This window comes from Schistocerca serialis, chromosome 3, assembly GCF_023864345.2.
Source record: "Schistocerca serialis cubense isolate TAMUIC-IGC-003099 chromosome 3, iqSchSeri2.2, whole genome shotgun sequence".
In the NCBI taxonomy this organism is placed as follows: domain Eukaryota; kingdom Metazoa; phylum Arthropoda; class Insecta; order Orthoptera; family Acrididae; genus Schistocerca; species Schistocerca serialis.
In genome coordinates, this window is record NC_064640.1 from 202,238,823 (window position 1) to 202,255,215 (window position 16,393).

Genomic DNA, 16,393 nt, shown 5'->3' on the forward strand with positions numbered 1-16,393 from the left:
ATGCAATATCCTGCTGAAATGTAGGGTTTCGCAGGGATCGAATGAAGGGTAGAGCCACAGGCCGTAACACATCTGAAATGTAACGTCCACTGTTTAAAGTGGCGTCAATGCGAACAAGAGGTGACCGAGACGTGTAACCAATGGCATCCCAAACCATTACGCCAGGTGATATGCCAGTATGGCGATGACGAATACACGCTTCCAACGTGCGTTCACCGAGACGTTGCCAAACACGGATGCAACCATCACGTTGCTGTAAACAGAACCTGGATTCATACGAAAAAATGACGTTTTGCCATTCGTGAACCCAGGTTCGTCGTTGAGTACACCATCGCAGGCGCTCCTGTCTGTGATGCAGCATCAAGGGTAACCACAGCCATGGTCTCCGAGCTGATAGTCCATGCTGCTGCAAATATCGTCAAACTGTTCGAGCAGAAGGTTGTTGTCTTGCAAACATCACCATCTGTTGACTCAGGGATCGAGACGAGGCTGCATGATCCATTACAGCCATGCAGATAAGATGCCTGTCACCTCAACTGCTAGTGATATGAGGCCGTTGGGATCCAGCATGGCATTCCGTATTACCCTCCTGAACCCATCGATTCCGTATTCTGCTAACAGTAATTGGATCTCAACCAACGCGAGCAGCAATGTCGCGATATGATAAACTGCAATCACGATAGGCTACAGTCAGACCTTTATCAAAGCCAGAAACGGTGATGGTACGCATTTCTCCTCCTTACACGAGGCATTACAACAATGTTTCACCACGCAATGCCGGTCAACTGCTGTTTGTGTATGAGAAATCGGTTGGAAACTTTCCTCATGTCAGCACGTTGTAGGTGTCGCCACCGGCGCCAACCTGGTGAGAATGCTCTGAAAAGCTAATCATTTGCATATCACAGCATCTTCTTTCTGTCGGTTAAATTTTGCGTCTGCAGCACGTTATCTTCGTGGTGTAGCAATTTTAATGGCCAGTAGTGTAATATGAGTGGTTAACAGTCAAATCTACAGACCAGGAAGCAAATATTTTCTTAATATGGATTAGGTGATTTATGGAAGTTTCACACTTCATCTAACTGGGGTGAAATTACATTAGGTGTTTCACAGGGTTCGATCACGGGTCTGCTCATGTTCTTGATATATGTGAATGACCTCCATTCTTATCTGAAACAAGAAGCTAAACTGACACTGTTCGCTGATGATACAAGCATAATTATTAATCCAGTTAAAGAAACTCCAATAGAAAATGAAACAAATTATGTCTTTGGAAAAGTTATTGACTGGTTTTCTGCAAATGGGCTTGCTGTGAACTTTGAAAAAAAAAAAAAAAAAAAAAAAAAAAAAAACACGCACAGTACATCCACTTTTCTATTGCAAGGAGTACAGTTCCTTCAATAAACATAACACATAAACAGAAGTCAGTAACTAGGATAGAGCATACTAAGTTTTTGGGTGTACATATAGATGAGAATCTTATTTGGAAAATTCATATTTTGGATCTCTTAAAGTGTCTAGGTTCTGCAACTTTTACAATAAGAATATCTGCTAATTTTGAGGATATAGAAATTAGCAAGCAAACATGCTTTTGTATACCTTCACTCTCCGATGTCATACGGAATTATATTTTGGGGTAACAGAACACTAGGCAAAAAGTATTCACTGCTCAAAAGAAAGTGGTTAGAATAATGGGTGGGGCTCATAGTTGCCAATCTTGTAGGCATCTGTTGAGGTTAGGAATTCTTACTGACTCATAGTACATTTACCCACTAATGAAATTTGTTCTCAACAACATTGACCAGTTTAAAAACAGTGACATTTAAGGTTATAATACCAGAAGAAAGAGAGACTTACACTATCCTCTACTTAACCTATCTTTGGCACATAAAGGGGTAAAATATGCTGCTGTAAAACTTTTTGATAGTTTCAAAAATGAACTGAAATCATATCCCTTCACAACTTCTTCTATACAATAGCTGAATTCTTGGATATGAATAAATACATCTATAGGTATAATATATGCATATTGTGCCAATTAAGGGAATACGAATTTTTAGCTTAAAAAAACCTTGATTCATGTGCGCATTTATTATTCACTTGACACGTTCCACATCATCAACAGTTTGCGTGAGATTGATCAATGGAAGGCCTAACTAATTAACTGCTGCTATCGGTTGTGAAGATATACCATGAATACCTATTTGTCCCAAATCAGGGTGCACAGTGTGGAGCAGACGGGAGGGGCGGGGGTGGGGTTCAGGGCCACTGGGATGACCAAGAACACTGCCTTGTGTACAGATGTGGAACACACTAGGTCTGTCCGCAGAGGGCTGCCGGAATCTCCCTCTTTTTGGAAGACTATTTCTTGATCTTACACAATTTAGACTTCTGGGAGGGCTTGTCAGCACCAGATACTGGGACAGAGAATGAATGCGAAACCTACGAGCTGCACCTGTGGCTCCTTCAGCCAGTTGCAGGTCATCAGAATCTTGGGAAGGAAGCATTCCAAGGGACCCCTTCCTGGTAAGGGGTGCCAAAGGAGGGCCTCACTTCTCCGGCTAGAGACTGGGGACTGGCATCTCTGATGGATGGGGACTCGATGCTCACAAAGGGGGTGTGGGGGAAGCAGTAGGAAGAGCGGCCAAGAGAGTGGTTATAGTCGAGTGACCCTGAGGGCGAGAGAAAGAAGAAACAGAGGGCAATGGCACACTCATTAAAATGGACGAAGTTATAGTAGCAGTAGATACGTTGTCATAATATGTGTAGGATGTAGGCTATTTTATTTCTCCTCGGCCTCTCGATATGTGAGGTGCTCAAGGGTCTTGTATTTCTGGATTTTCCTTTCTAGTTTGAAAATGATGCAGTTTGGTGAACAGGGGGAATGGTGGTTCCTGCAGTTGACACAGATTGGGGAAGGGATACAACCCTCACCGACAGAGCTGGTCTTGCAACACGAAGACCTGTCCAAATCCCACGTATTTGTAGCATTGCACGGGAGGAATATACAGCTTGACATTACAGTGATACACCATCACCTTGACCTCAGTAAATGAGTCAATTTCAAAGGCCAAGATGAAGGCTCCAGTATCCACTCTGCTGCCTTTCCTTCCCCATGGGACATTATGAACAAAATGCACACCTCGTTGCGCCAAATTAGCATGCAACTCATCATCAGTCTGTACAAGGAGATCTCGGCGGAAAATTATAAAATGTACCATATGCAGACTTTTATGGGGGTTGTGGTGACAGAAATGTAATCAGCTCGTCACAGGTGATCAGAGCTGGTGGCCAAGAAAGGGAGGCCATTTTGAGCAGAATGGAGTCACTTTTCATTTTTGAAATTGCTGCCATTTTTCCAAACCTGTCCTCGAGGTGTTCGAAGAACTATTGGCTTTGTAGTAAAAACAGAATCCCTGTCCATCCTTGAACAAGCCAAGTATTGAGGGGAATATTTCTCACCTTGTCTCTGAGCCCTATGTTCCTCCCATGGTGTAGCCAGGCACGGAAACATTTTGCAGTCATACTTCTCCTCATTTTAATATATGTTAGCTTCAGGAGACACTGCGGGACTGTGTGGCCAACAGCAGGAGGAAGTGCGAATCTTCTGCCATGGTACCACCCACTCCAAACAGGGTCTCTGCCCACAAGCACCACCCACCGACGGCGATGGTTACCTGGTCAGTAAACCATTGCCCCAAGTCCCACGAACCAGCAACGATGGGCACATACTGCTCGGCTCATGTGAGGAATTTCCAGCTTGGGCACCGACAGTGCAATTCCTGTGCGATCAAGGGGCTACCACAATGCAGGTACTTGACGAACCCCCTTCCACAATGGAATGGCTACCATGCTGGGTTTGGGTGTAGTACTGTCTCAAGAAAGAAGGGTGCAAAGAGAGTAAGGCACAAAAGGTGGAACACACACTATGCTGGATGACCTTCCCCGCACAATTTGCACTTCTGTAAAATTTAGAAAAGAAGCAGCAAGTCAAACCCAACATAATTTTGAAAAGAAGCAGCAAGTCAAACCCAACAACAGGGCCGTGTAATTAATAATGCAAAGTGGTAGAAGACCAGAAAGTAAGAAAATGAGTGTCCCAAAACACAAACCAGATCAAAGCACAATCGGCACGAAGAAGACCATCCAATGGAAAAGTGAGAGGGAAAAAAGAATAGGAGAATGTGAGACTTGCAGCAAAGAAAGGGAAGAAGCAAGCAAGGGCTAGGGCCCGGTAGTGGCCAAGCATGTAGTAACAAAAGGGATGTCTGGAAGAACCAGCATTTTGGCTCACATTATAAGTGAAACAGTGAAAAATCAACGAAAGGACATCACACACATCCATGCCCGAGGCAGGATTCAAACACTGAAAATCCAGGACAGAATAATGACAATATTATGAAAAGGACAGACTACTACTCACAGTATCACATAGATGCTGAACTGCAGATAGGCACATTGGAAAGACGGGCAAAAAAGCAAGCTTTTGGCCTTCATATGAATTAGACAAAACACACACACACACACACACACACACACACACACACACACACAGTGGGCATGCAAACTTAGTTCATACCCGCGTGACCATTGTCTCTGGCTGCAGAGCGTGGCCGAAAGCTTACTGTGTGTGTGTGTGTGTGTGTGTGTGTGTGTGTGTGTGTGTGTGTGTGTGTGTGTGTGTGTGTCAGTATCTATTTTGGATTAAGGCCTTTCCGGCCAAAAGCTTACTTGTTTGACTAGTAGTGCCTACCTGTGGGCCAACATCTCCACTATATGGTGAGTAGCAATCCATCCTTTTCATATTATCAAGTGAAATAGCAAGCTATTTTCAGCAGTTCATAAAAAGTCTGAAGATACATGTCACAATTACATATTTATATTCTATTTGCATTTGTTAGGATGAAGACACTAAAATTTATGGTCTCTAGTGCTGAAATTACAGGGATTAGACATGGCAAGAGTACGGAAAGTCGGAATTTCAGCAGAACACATTATCAAAAAAGCTATAAAAAGAATAAGACAGCTGTTACATGGTAACAGAGGTAAAGAAGATGACCCACAATATGAAGCAGGATATTTTTAATTAATAGCATGCAACAACAAAGGTAAGATGTTTCATTTGATAATTGAACGCTCTTTTCTCATTCTGAAAATGGAGTCCTTGGTGGGATACAGATAATGGGAAAAAAAAAAAAAAAAAAAACAACTAAGGGTGGTAAGTAACAACACAAACAAGGCTGATTTTACAGCAAGCTGCCATTCATCACACCGACTAGCAGTTTTGTCGAAGTCATCTCGTATCTTTCTTCTGTCACTCAATGACGACAGCACAGCATCATCAGCACACAGCCGCAGATCATGGCCATCCTGTTTGTCAGATTGTTTATGCATAAAGAGATAAGAGTGGTCATATCGTACATACTTCTCCGGGACACTCCTGACCATACCTTTTTTCCTCGATGGGAGGACTGGAAAAGGGTGCATTCAGCTTTGTGATGCCAATTGCTGATATACACAAGTGAATAGTCGTGGCTCCAAGAGCTAAGAAATTGACAATGGCCAGTAGAGTGGGCTGCAGACTTTAAGGCCGTCTATATTGCATCCAAATTATGCCAGTGGCAGAGGATGACACCAGAGGCCAAGTCGGTGTTGAATGACCTGTCACTGTTTCTTTTCTTTCATGTCGAGCGTGGCAGCAAGATGATCCAGTGGGGACTCCAGACGCAGCGGACGACGAGAGCTAACCACTATTGCATCGTGGTCGACAGCCGGAAGAACTGTTGAAACATCAAGCTGACCATTGTTAAAATATGTTTCATGTTTTTTTTTTTTTTTTTTTTTTTTTTTAATAAAAGGAAAGGGAGTTCAGTGTTGAACGTGGAAGAATAAAGTTTGTAATTGGATGTCAATTGGTTATCGACTGTTAAATAAACTTTGAGTTGGAAGTTGGAACAATCAGTTGACTCTGTTGTTACGACATGCATCGTAAGTATTACTTATGTGTGAGATTTGCAAGTTTTATTAAAATTCAGACTTCTTGAAGACGTTCTGGCAGGGTTTTGTTGAGAGTGTGGACAATCTTCAATGGTTGACTGGTTTGAAGTTTTATTGGTGAGAGGTCGACACGTATTGATATTTTGAAAATAATCGATACAGTGAAGTGTGTTAGGATTCTGCTTTGAAACTTTATCGGCAATAGTGGTCGGGAGGATCGGTTTTAAAGTGGAATATTTCGTTGAATGAGAACAGGATCGATTCTTTAGTGACATTAATAAATTATTTAAGGAAAAATCAGGAGAATTTCAATTTATTCTGGCAAAGATATCAAGGAGTGTCAGACCGCACAACAAATATATAGAAACTCTGTGACTTTGTTGAAATGTCAAAAATTTTTTGTTTACGATAAAACTTGTCTACAACAGGGACTGGTGAATTTCGCTGCGTCTATCCTTATCTTCTAGGTTGAATCTGCTACAGCTGAAAGTTTTCCTTTATGGATTTTTCAAGTAACTGGGAAAAGAACTTATAACTTGATCTGCTGCGGACTGTCAATATTGGATACACGGTTAGGATGTTGTGAAGCCTGTTGGTTTGCAGATTGCCTTTCTTTCCCCTGCTGCAGACATCATTGCTGAGTTGCTGAGACAGAATCGGCGGTTCAGCGCAAGCTCCCCCTCCCCAACAGCAGCACACCTGTGCGCTTGTTGCCTCTCCCCTGCAGCCATCAGCCACCCTTCCTCAACCTCGTCAAATCCTTTCTCGACCCTGAGCTGCAGCACTGGTACAATGAAGCCGAGCAGGTGCACGTAGGTGAACTTGTATTCTGTACTTGTTAGCTTCCTCAGTTTGTTCATATGAATGCCTCATATGCTTAGAAGTTACTCAACCTGTTGCTCTGCAGTTTTCACAAGTTTCTCCATAAACATATGCCAAGTCATGAACACATGTTCATGGCTATTTATTCAGCTGGGTTTATTTTATTTTATGTTGTCAAAATTATAATTAAAATACAACAATTGAGTAAAAAATAATAGTACATTCCATATTACAGAATACCCTTTGTTGCGGAGCAATAGACTGACCCTGCAATTAACATAGGGCAGAAATTTCAATCCCTTATCTCTTATCAGAAATCTAAAATGGGCAAGATAGGACCACATGCCTCAATGTAGTCCAATAAAGGAATATTCTGGATGAAATATATGATATAAGGCAAGCTATTTCACTTCATATAATACTTATTGGCAGAGGATAGATTTATTAACCACACACACACACACACACACACACACAGACAGAGAGAGAGAGAGAGAGAGAGAGAGAGAGAGAGAGAGAGAGAGGAGATGTTCTACAAGCTGCTCCATATCTGATGAAAGAAAGAGAGGAGAAGAGTAAATAAACGTAAGTTAGAAATGATTTTCTCCTCAGCATGGCACTATGCAGCACTGCGTTAAGGATCAGGACTATCTTAGCCCAATCTATGCAAGTAAAATCTGATTTTTTTTAAACAATGTAATACAATCATATGATGATAGCAAGAAGTTTTTTGCTTCCCCAGGACCACAGATATGCACACAAAACATAAAAAAATGGTCACTTTCAAAATTAGAAAATCCTCATCTGGTAAAAGAAATGAGAGAACTGGAACTGGAGGAAATGAGACTATTCCAGAATCAAGCAGAAAGTCATCCAAGGCTCCAAGTTAAGGAAGAGAGAGCATGCTACAACTTGCGAGAATTGTACAATGAATTGTCAGTATCAGGTAAATTGAGAAAATTTTGTGCTTCAAATAATATAGCATCCACTGATGTTACTAGTGCTGTGCCTGCTGTTGCATTTTTACCTGCTACGTTTATAATTGCTTTCACACTTTCCTCTTGTTTCTCTTCATACTGTCGTCGGAGTTCTAAGAAGTCTTGATTTATTGACACCATCGGATTAGTGATAAAAAGCACTCCACTTTTTGAAGTAGATATCGTAACATATCTAGATTTGTTTCTAAGACATTTCTCCTCCTGTAATGAATGGAAAATGGTAATAACCTAACCTATCATTATTACAATACTTTATGCAACATTTCTACAGAGCAGCCTTTAGGCATTTAATAATACACTTATACTCATTTTTATAGTCTCTGATGTGTCAAGTTAAAATTTTATTGGTATTTGCAGAACTTTTACACGCAAGAAAAAGATGGAGCTAATTTTTAAATTAATAAAGAGTAAAGAGACATGTAGGCATGGTAAACTATCTATTAACATCACTGCTATACTCAATAACCTGTGCAAACAAGTCTTTCCCCAATAGAACACGTGTGGAACCAGCTCGAATGTCAGTATACTGAGGCCTAGTTACAAACAAACAGTTGTGAGCCAGCTTGTCTCAGGAGAGGATACAACGGCTTTTTGACATCCTTTCCACCTGAATCAGTGCATGCACCTGGGCCACAGGAAGTGCAGAATCATACTAACAAGTGGGTTCATACTGTGAAATTCTTGATTTAGTAATCTCAAAAATAACAGCAAACACACTCTCAATCCATGAAGTTTAATTTCAGTTCCTTCTCCCCCCCCTGTGTGCTTCACTTTTTTTGTCCAGTATATATCACTTCTGTCGAGGATGGAATTTTGTATTCCTCGGGTGGATCCCTGTCAGACTGGGGTCTGTACGACTTTCCCTCTTTTTTAACCTTTCCCGACCTATCACGTTTTCCACTCTGAGGGAATCACCGACAGTTTAGTAAATTAGGATTTTTCTCCTTCTTATGTATGTCCATCAACAATAACTATATTTTCATCTCATTTCCTTTAATGTTATAAATACAAAACCTCATCTGCTTTGCTTCTTTTCACTTCATTACATACAATGTCATCATACTTTGGGGCACTTTTGTGCATTCACAAAGACTATTCCTAGACCACAACAGTCTGTGATAGCTACTGTCTAACTGTCATCTCTGTACATGTATTTCCTCATGATGTTAGTGGTTAGTAATATGGACTCATTTTGAAGTAAATTTAGCTTCTAGGAGGAAGAGGTAAAATTTGAATACTATAGTCTATAGTAAGCAAATTGAAAACTATGTCTGCTGCAGTAGTTATGCAGAATGGAAAGGTTTGTACAGGTTAGACTAGCACGGAACACTGTATCGAAGCAGCCTTCAGGCTGGAGACAAGTAGTCTTCAGTCTCAAGATAACAATCACCTTTAAGACGAAATGAAATAACAAATAGACTGGAGTGAAGGGTTGCATCAAGTATGGTGGGAGAGAGGGGAAAATGAGGACAAGGGTGGGGAGGGAGGTTTGGAGAAGAATGGCTGATGGTTCAGAGGGAGACAGCAGGTGTACGCACAGGAATGTGTCAAACTGGCACTGGTGAGACTGTGCAAAGCACAATGACAATGTTGAGGAGTCAACTGGCAAACCCCTATGCCACATCCACCCCCAATCCCTTGCCACATGGGTCATAGCCCTGAGGAAGACCTGGTACCGAGACCAGTCCTATTCAGCCACACAGCATATCCTATTCTGGCCCATCCTATGTCATCAAAGGCAGGGACACCTGTGAAAGTAGCCATGTCCACTGACCAGCTGCCCACCTGAATGAATGGCCACTGTCAAACTGTGGCTGAGGACAGTGTTCACAACCCATTTGTTGAACACATTGCTGAGAACAACTTTATTGATTTCAATGGCTGCTTCATGATCTGTGCCATCTGGATCACCCCCACACCAGCTTTTCTGAATTATGTAGAAAATGTGCTGACAACTCATCCTTTATTCCCGTAATTCTCCCTGCTCCAATCTTTGCTAGCCATCTGACCCATACTCACTTCCAACTTGGCCCAGGACCTGAATGCATTCACAACTTTTTCTCCACCAATGTCACCTTCCTATGTTCTATCACCCACCTCCACCTCATCATCATCATGACCCACCAATGATACGCAGATAACCTGCTTTCCCTTTGCACATAATGAGTTTTTTTTAATTACATACACTTACCACATATGAACAACAAATTAGCACATGTGCCAATTATTAAGACCTAAAAGATACATATTCTAAAATGTCCAGAAATACATGATTAGGCTGATAACACTGTAAATAGCTGTGCATGGCAAATGCTGTTACCTTCAGTGTCACTCTAAAACTGTATCCAGAATTAGCATTGAAATCTAGTTTGATGCTCTTCTGTACTACTAGATTGAGATCAGCAGCAACCTTTTTCATTTCTCTGTTTATCATTTCTTCCTTCTCATCCATATCCTGTCTTAATTCTGTAAATTAAAAAATACAAGGTTGTTAAGAAGTTGAAGTGACTGGTAACACTGTGTCATCTGAAATGAACAATTCCAGTTAGAAAGAAATAGTTACAGAAATTACTACACTCACAGAAGTGAGACGAAAATATAAAAAATATCAGATAATGTACAAGACTATAGTTAAACAACACATATGGTACATTTATTCAACTGTGAATTAACACTCAACACTTGGTCCAATCCTCTTCAGCTGGAACAAAACAGATTACTGTGTAGCTGTGTCTACTCTAAGCTCATTTCTTTGGCAATAATGAATACAAAAGAAGGCATACATAGTAGATACAATAATCCACTTTGTTCTCGGCAAGTATGAAGGGTGTGACTATCAAAAAACTGAACATTAATTCACGGTGGATAGAGTATTAAAACAGAGATTATTTAATCCATAAGGATACTGTTGCATAAGATTATGTGCCTACAAAGTTAGATTCAGACAACTGAACTTCCCAAATAAAAGTATATTTTCAGGATATTCATAAAAGAATTGCTTAAAGTAACTGCCAGGTTTACAAAGACTAGCTCCTTCCAAATTTTTCTTAGTTAACATACTACAACTGACATAAAATATGCATTCACACAAGACAGCTAAGTAAGTGATCTGCTTCTAAGGATACAAAATTAGTAAAATATCAAACTTTGCCCAAACTGGTTGTGAAATGGCAACTGCTTATTTGATGACAACAAGAGATTCTTAAATGTATATCCCTCACACAGTATAGCAGACAGGAAGTCAGGCACTGGCAATATATCATGCTTATAGCCGGATCTATTGTTATCTTGGAGTAATGTTATGACAAATCTCATGCTCCAAGTCCCAAGTGACAAGAAAAAAGATGCAGGTGACCCCCATATAACGAGGTCACAAGAATGAATTACAAATTACAGACAAATATTTGTAACATCGGTCTGCTGCAAAATTCTAAAGCATATTCTAAGTTTGAATATAATAAATTTCCTTGATAGAGAAAAGCTTATACCCACAAATCACCACGGATTTAGAAAGCACTGTTCACGCGTAACTTAGTTTTTCCTTTTCCCACATGATATATAGTGAACCATGGATGAAAGGCAACAAGGCAGATTTCACATTCCTAGATTTCTGGAAAGCATTTTACACAATGTCCCAAAGAACACTGTTAATAAAGGTTCAAGTATATGGACATGCTTTCAGATGCGTGAGTGGTTTGAAAACTTTTTAAGTAATTGAATCCAATACATTTTCCTGGTCACTTGTGTTCATCAAAAGACAACGGTATTGCTAGCAGCACCCCAGGACTGCTCTTGTTCTCTATATACAGAAACTATCTGATGGATAGGATGAGCTGCAATCTGCGACTGTTTGCTGTTGAAGTTGTAGCATATGGAAATGTGACTATTGGATGATACAGGACGACTTGGCTAGAATTTCTATTTGGTGTGATGAATGGCAGCGTGTTCTGACACAGTGACATCTATTAAGTACCTGGTTGCAACATTGCAAAACAATATGGAACATGATCACACCAGACTGAGCTGACAGTCGCTTCATTGGTGCTGCTCTGGCATAACTGCTGGACCCACCTTAACAACGGTTATTCGTTGATGGAAAAACAATGGAGGTATTATTTTACATTCTTTGTTGCACAAATTACTAGCGGCCATAGTGCACGATGATGTTAGGACCGGCCGTCTGATAGTTTCTGCCCACTGGTTCTGCCAAGAATTTGAATGGTGACACGTGTTTGGCATGGTGAGTCACTGGTGGTTTTCTTGGGAGTGAAGATTTCATTCAAATTGTCGTATGCTATGGTTTCAACACTTTTTCTTCACACTGCTGCAAAAATATTAATAAAATTTAACAAGGACTAGCTGTGTTACCACTGGTGACACCTTCCTCTATAGGTACGTTAATATAATGCGCTGCCAGGCTCCACGGACCGATGTAAAAATAATAGTTATAATGATTCTCAAATAAAATATATCATTGTGTTGCACCTATGGCACCAAGTTTTGCTAAATGATTAGCTTATTTATTAAGCCTGATCAGCTGACATACCACTGGTCAACATACAATGGCTTGACTACTGGCTTTTTCATGTCTTTCATACATTTCTGCATACTTCTCATAATGTTTTTCTCATCACAAAATCAAATGCATATACACTGAGGAGCCAAATAAACTGGTAAACCTGCCTAATATCACATAGGTCCCCCGTGAGTGCGCAGAAATGCCGCAACATGACATGGCATGGACTCATCTAAGGTCTCAAGTAGTGCTGGAGGGAACTGACACCGTGAATCCTCCAGGCTGTCCATAAATCTGTAAGAGTACGAGGGGGGTGGAGATCTCTACTGAACAGCATGTCGCAAAGCATCCCAGATATGCTCAATAATGTTCACGTTTCGTGAGTTTATTTTTTTTTTTTTTTGTGTAGGGTTTAAGGGCGCTCAACTGCTGAGGTCATTTGCACCCAGTCACTGGTGTTAGAGCACATGGAATCTGCTAAAACTCAAGGGGATGGGGGGACACCAGAAGGACCTGACAAAGATGCAGATAAAATAAGTAAAAAGGTTAAATGTCTTTGGACAAGCCAGTTAAAGTTATAAAATGCAGAATACGAGCAGCTGCTCGAGCATCATCAGCTAAAACATCCGGTAAAGTAGATGGCAGGGACAGGACAACACGAAATTGACTAAAACGGGGACACGACAATAAAACATGGCGCACTGTTAATGCCTGACCACAAGGGCACTGCGGGGCTGGGTCACCGGAGAGCAGGTAGCGGTGGCTAAACCGGCAATGCCCAATCCGCAACCTGGTCAGAAGGACCTCCTCGCGCCAAGATGGTCGGGAGGATGTTGTCCAAGCAGTTGGGAGCGGTTTTACTGCCCGGAGCTTGTTTCCTTGGAGGGATGACCAAGCATCCCACCACAACGACACAAGCCTCTTACATACATCCCCACAAACGTCAGATGACGGGACACAATGGGAGGCTGGCCGAGGCAGGAGGACTGCAGCCTTGGCTGCAGCATCCGCAGCCTCATTCCCAGGAACTCCTACATGTCCGGGAACCCACAGAAAGCTGACAGAACCACCATTGTCAGCGAAAGAATGGAGGGACTGCTGTATCCGTTGAATCAAGGGATGGACCGGATAGGGAGCTCCAAGGCTCTGAAGAGCACTGAGTGAGTCAGAGCAGAGTACATATGATGAATGGCGGTGGCGGCGGGCATACTGAACGGCCTGATGGTCGAGGAGCCGGTATTTAAAGGTGGCGGCCCCGACAACAAAGGCACAGCCGACACCATCGTCAGTTTTGGAGCCATCGGTGTAAATAAAGGTGTGACCGGCAAGTCGAGCACGAAGTTCGACAAACCGTGAGCAATACACTGCAGCCGGAGTACCCTCCTTCGGGAATGAGCTGAGGTCGAGATAAATATGAACCGGAGCCTGGAGCCGAGGTGGTGTCGGGCTCTCACCCTCTCTGAAGGTGGTAGGGAGGGCAAAATCCAATTGTCGAAGCAGGCGACGGAAGCGGACTCCGGGGGGCAGCAGGGCAGACACATACAACCCGTACTGACGGTCGAGAGAATCGGCGAAGAAGGACTTGTAAGAGGGGTGGTCGGGCATAGACAACAGCCGGCAGGCATACCGACACAGCAGTACGTCGCGCCGGTAGGTCAATGGTAACTCGGCAGCTTCAGCATAAAGGCTCTCGACAGGACTAGTGTAGAAGGCTCCGGTCGCAAGACGTATCCCCCGATGGTGGATGGAGTTGAGCCGGCGTAAGAGGGATGGCCGAGCGGACGAGTAGACGAAGCTCCCATAATCCAGCTTCGATCGGACTATGGACCGATACAAGCGAAGCAGGACAGTGCGATCCGCTCCCCAAGATGAACCGCTAAGAACTCTGAGGACATTAAGGGAACGTGTACAACGGGCCGCCAAATAAGAGACATGTGGAGACCAACACAGTTTCCTGTCCAACGTGAGCCCTAGAAACTTAGTTGTGTCCACGAATGGGAGAACAACGGGACTGAGATGTAAGGATGGCGGAAGGAACGCTTTATATCGCCAAAAGTTGATACAAACCGTCTTCTCTTCAGAGAACCGGAAGCCATTTGCCACGCTCCGTGAGTAGAGGCTGTCGAGACAACGCTGAAGGCAGCGCTCCAGGAGGCATGTTCTCTGGGCACTGCAGTAGATCGCGAAGTCATCGACAAAGAGAGAGCCTGAGACATTAGGTGGAATGCAATCCATAATTGGATTGATCGCGATGGCAAAAGGGGCTACGCTCAAGACGGAGCACTGAGGCACTCCGTTCTCCTGGAGGAAGACGTTGGACAATACGGAACCCACACGTACCCTAAACTTTCGACCCGTTAAAAAGGAATCAATAAAAAGGGGCAGGCGACCGTGTAGGCCCCACCTGTGCATAGTGCGGACCGCGGAAAGAGTGGACACAACTGAGGCAAACGAAGTGGTCAATGGCACGGGATGGAGGCGGTCGTACTTCTTCCGGGCCTCAGAATAAGAGAGCCGATCCAAAGTTTTGATTTCTTGTATCTTCTTCTCCTTCTGATATGCGGGGCAGTCTGAGGATCTAGGCGAGTGGACGCCAGGACAATTAATGCACCGAGGTGGTGGGGTGCATGTATGTTCCTCACGAAGAGGACGTCCACAATCGCCACAAAGGGGCTCAGCCTCACACCGTGACGACATGTGCCCAAAGTGCAAACACCTAAAACAGCGCATAGGAGGCGGGACGTAAGGTCGCACGTCACACCGGTAGCACATCACCTTTACCTTCTCTGGGAGAACGTCCCCCTCGAAGGCGAGGATAAAGGCCCCGGTGTCGATGCGACGGTCTTTGGGGCCGCACTGGACTCGCCGGACGAAATGCACGCCTCGGCGCTCCAGGTTGGCCCTGAGCTCCTTATCAGATTGTAGCAGGAGGTCACGATGAAAAATAACCCCCTGTGTCCTATTTAGTGCCAGATGTGGGACAATGGATACTGGGATGTCCCCTAGGCGGTCGCACGCCTGGAGCGCCGCCGACTGTGTGGCGGAGGTGGTCTTGATAAGAACGGACCCTGAACGCATCTTGCTGAGAGCCTCAATTTCCCCGAAGATGTCCTCAATGTGCTGAACAAAGAACATGGGCTTGGAGGTGGCGAATGTCCCCCCATCGGTTCGAGAACAGACCAAATAGCGGGGGAAGTACTTCGCCCCAAGCCGGTGGGCCTGTCCCTCCTCCCATGGAGTGGCCAAGGGGGAAAGGGCAGGAGAACCAGGACTAGAAACGGTACCTTTTCTTTTGAAAGACTCGGCCGCAGAGCGACCTGATACGTGTTGACGTTTCATCTGCGAAACGTCCGCCCCGATACCACCCACTCTGACCAGGGGCTCTCCCCACGGGCGCCACCCAGCCGCAGCAAGGGCCACCTGGCAGGATGACCATTGCCGGGAGTCCTGATTGCCCCAACGAGACGGGCATCTACTCCTTGGCCGACGTGGGGAGGGTGCAGCTCAGGTATCGGCAGTACGATCCCTGTGTTGTCAGGGGGCTACAACCTAGAGGGTACATGACGACCCCACCACAACAGGCTGGCTACCGTGCTGGATTTCTGGTGCCATGGAAAGTCCATCATGATCGCTGGGGCAGATGGAGATGCACTATGGGCGTAACTTGGACAACCCATCAGGCGTTTAGGCCCAATTTGAGGAATAGTGGGTATGGTTACAACGCCGGTGCAATGCTGAGTGCCAAGGTCTTCGTGCACTTAGGACCAGTGGTACACCACGTAAGGTGTCCTTCCCCAAAAGGCTCGTACTTCTGTAGAATTTTGAAAAATGGAGGGCAAACCCCAAGGGGGACCATCACATGGAAGGCCAAAACGGTTGAAACTCCTTTTAGTCGCCTCGTACGACAGGCAGGAATACCTCGGGCCTATTCTTACCCCAGACCCGCAGGGTGGGGGGGGTGAGTTTAGTGGCAATCAGAAGAGTGTTCCTGGAGCCACTCGGTAGCAATTCTGGACGTGTGGGGTGTCACACTGTCTCCTGCTGCAATTTCCCAAGTCTATCG

General features: G+C 43.9%; 1 protein-coding gene across 1 annotated transcript in view; it reads right to left on the reverse strand.

The window, feature by feature from the left end:
- LOC126469915 (DNA mismatch repair protein Msh2) overlaps positions 1–16,393 on the reverse strand; it is a 217,194-nt gene that overhangs the window by 26,448 nt on the left and 174,353 nt on the right. Inside the window, exons 11-12 of the mRNA XM_050097303.1 lie at positions 10,135–10,280; positions 7,844–8,015 (exon numbers count right to left, since the gene is read on the reverse strand). Coding sequence (XP_049953260.1) covers positions 7,844–8,015; positions 10,135–10,280 — 318 coding nt within the window. The remainder of the gene's footprint in view (positions 1–7,843; positions 8,016–10,134; positions 10,281–16,393) is intronic.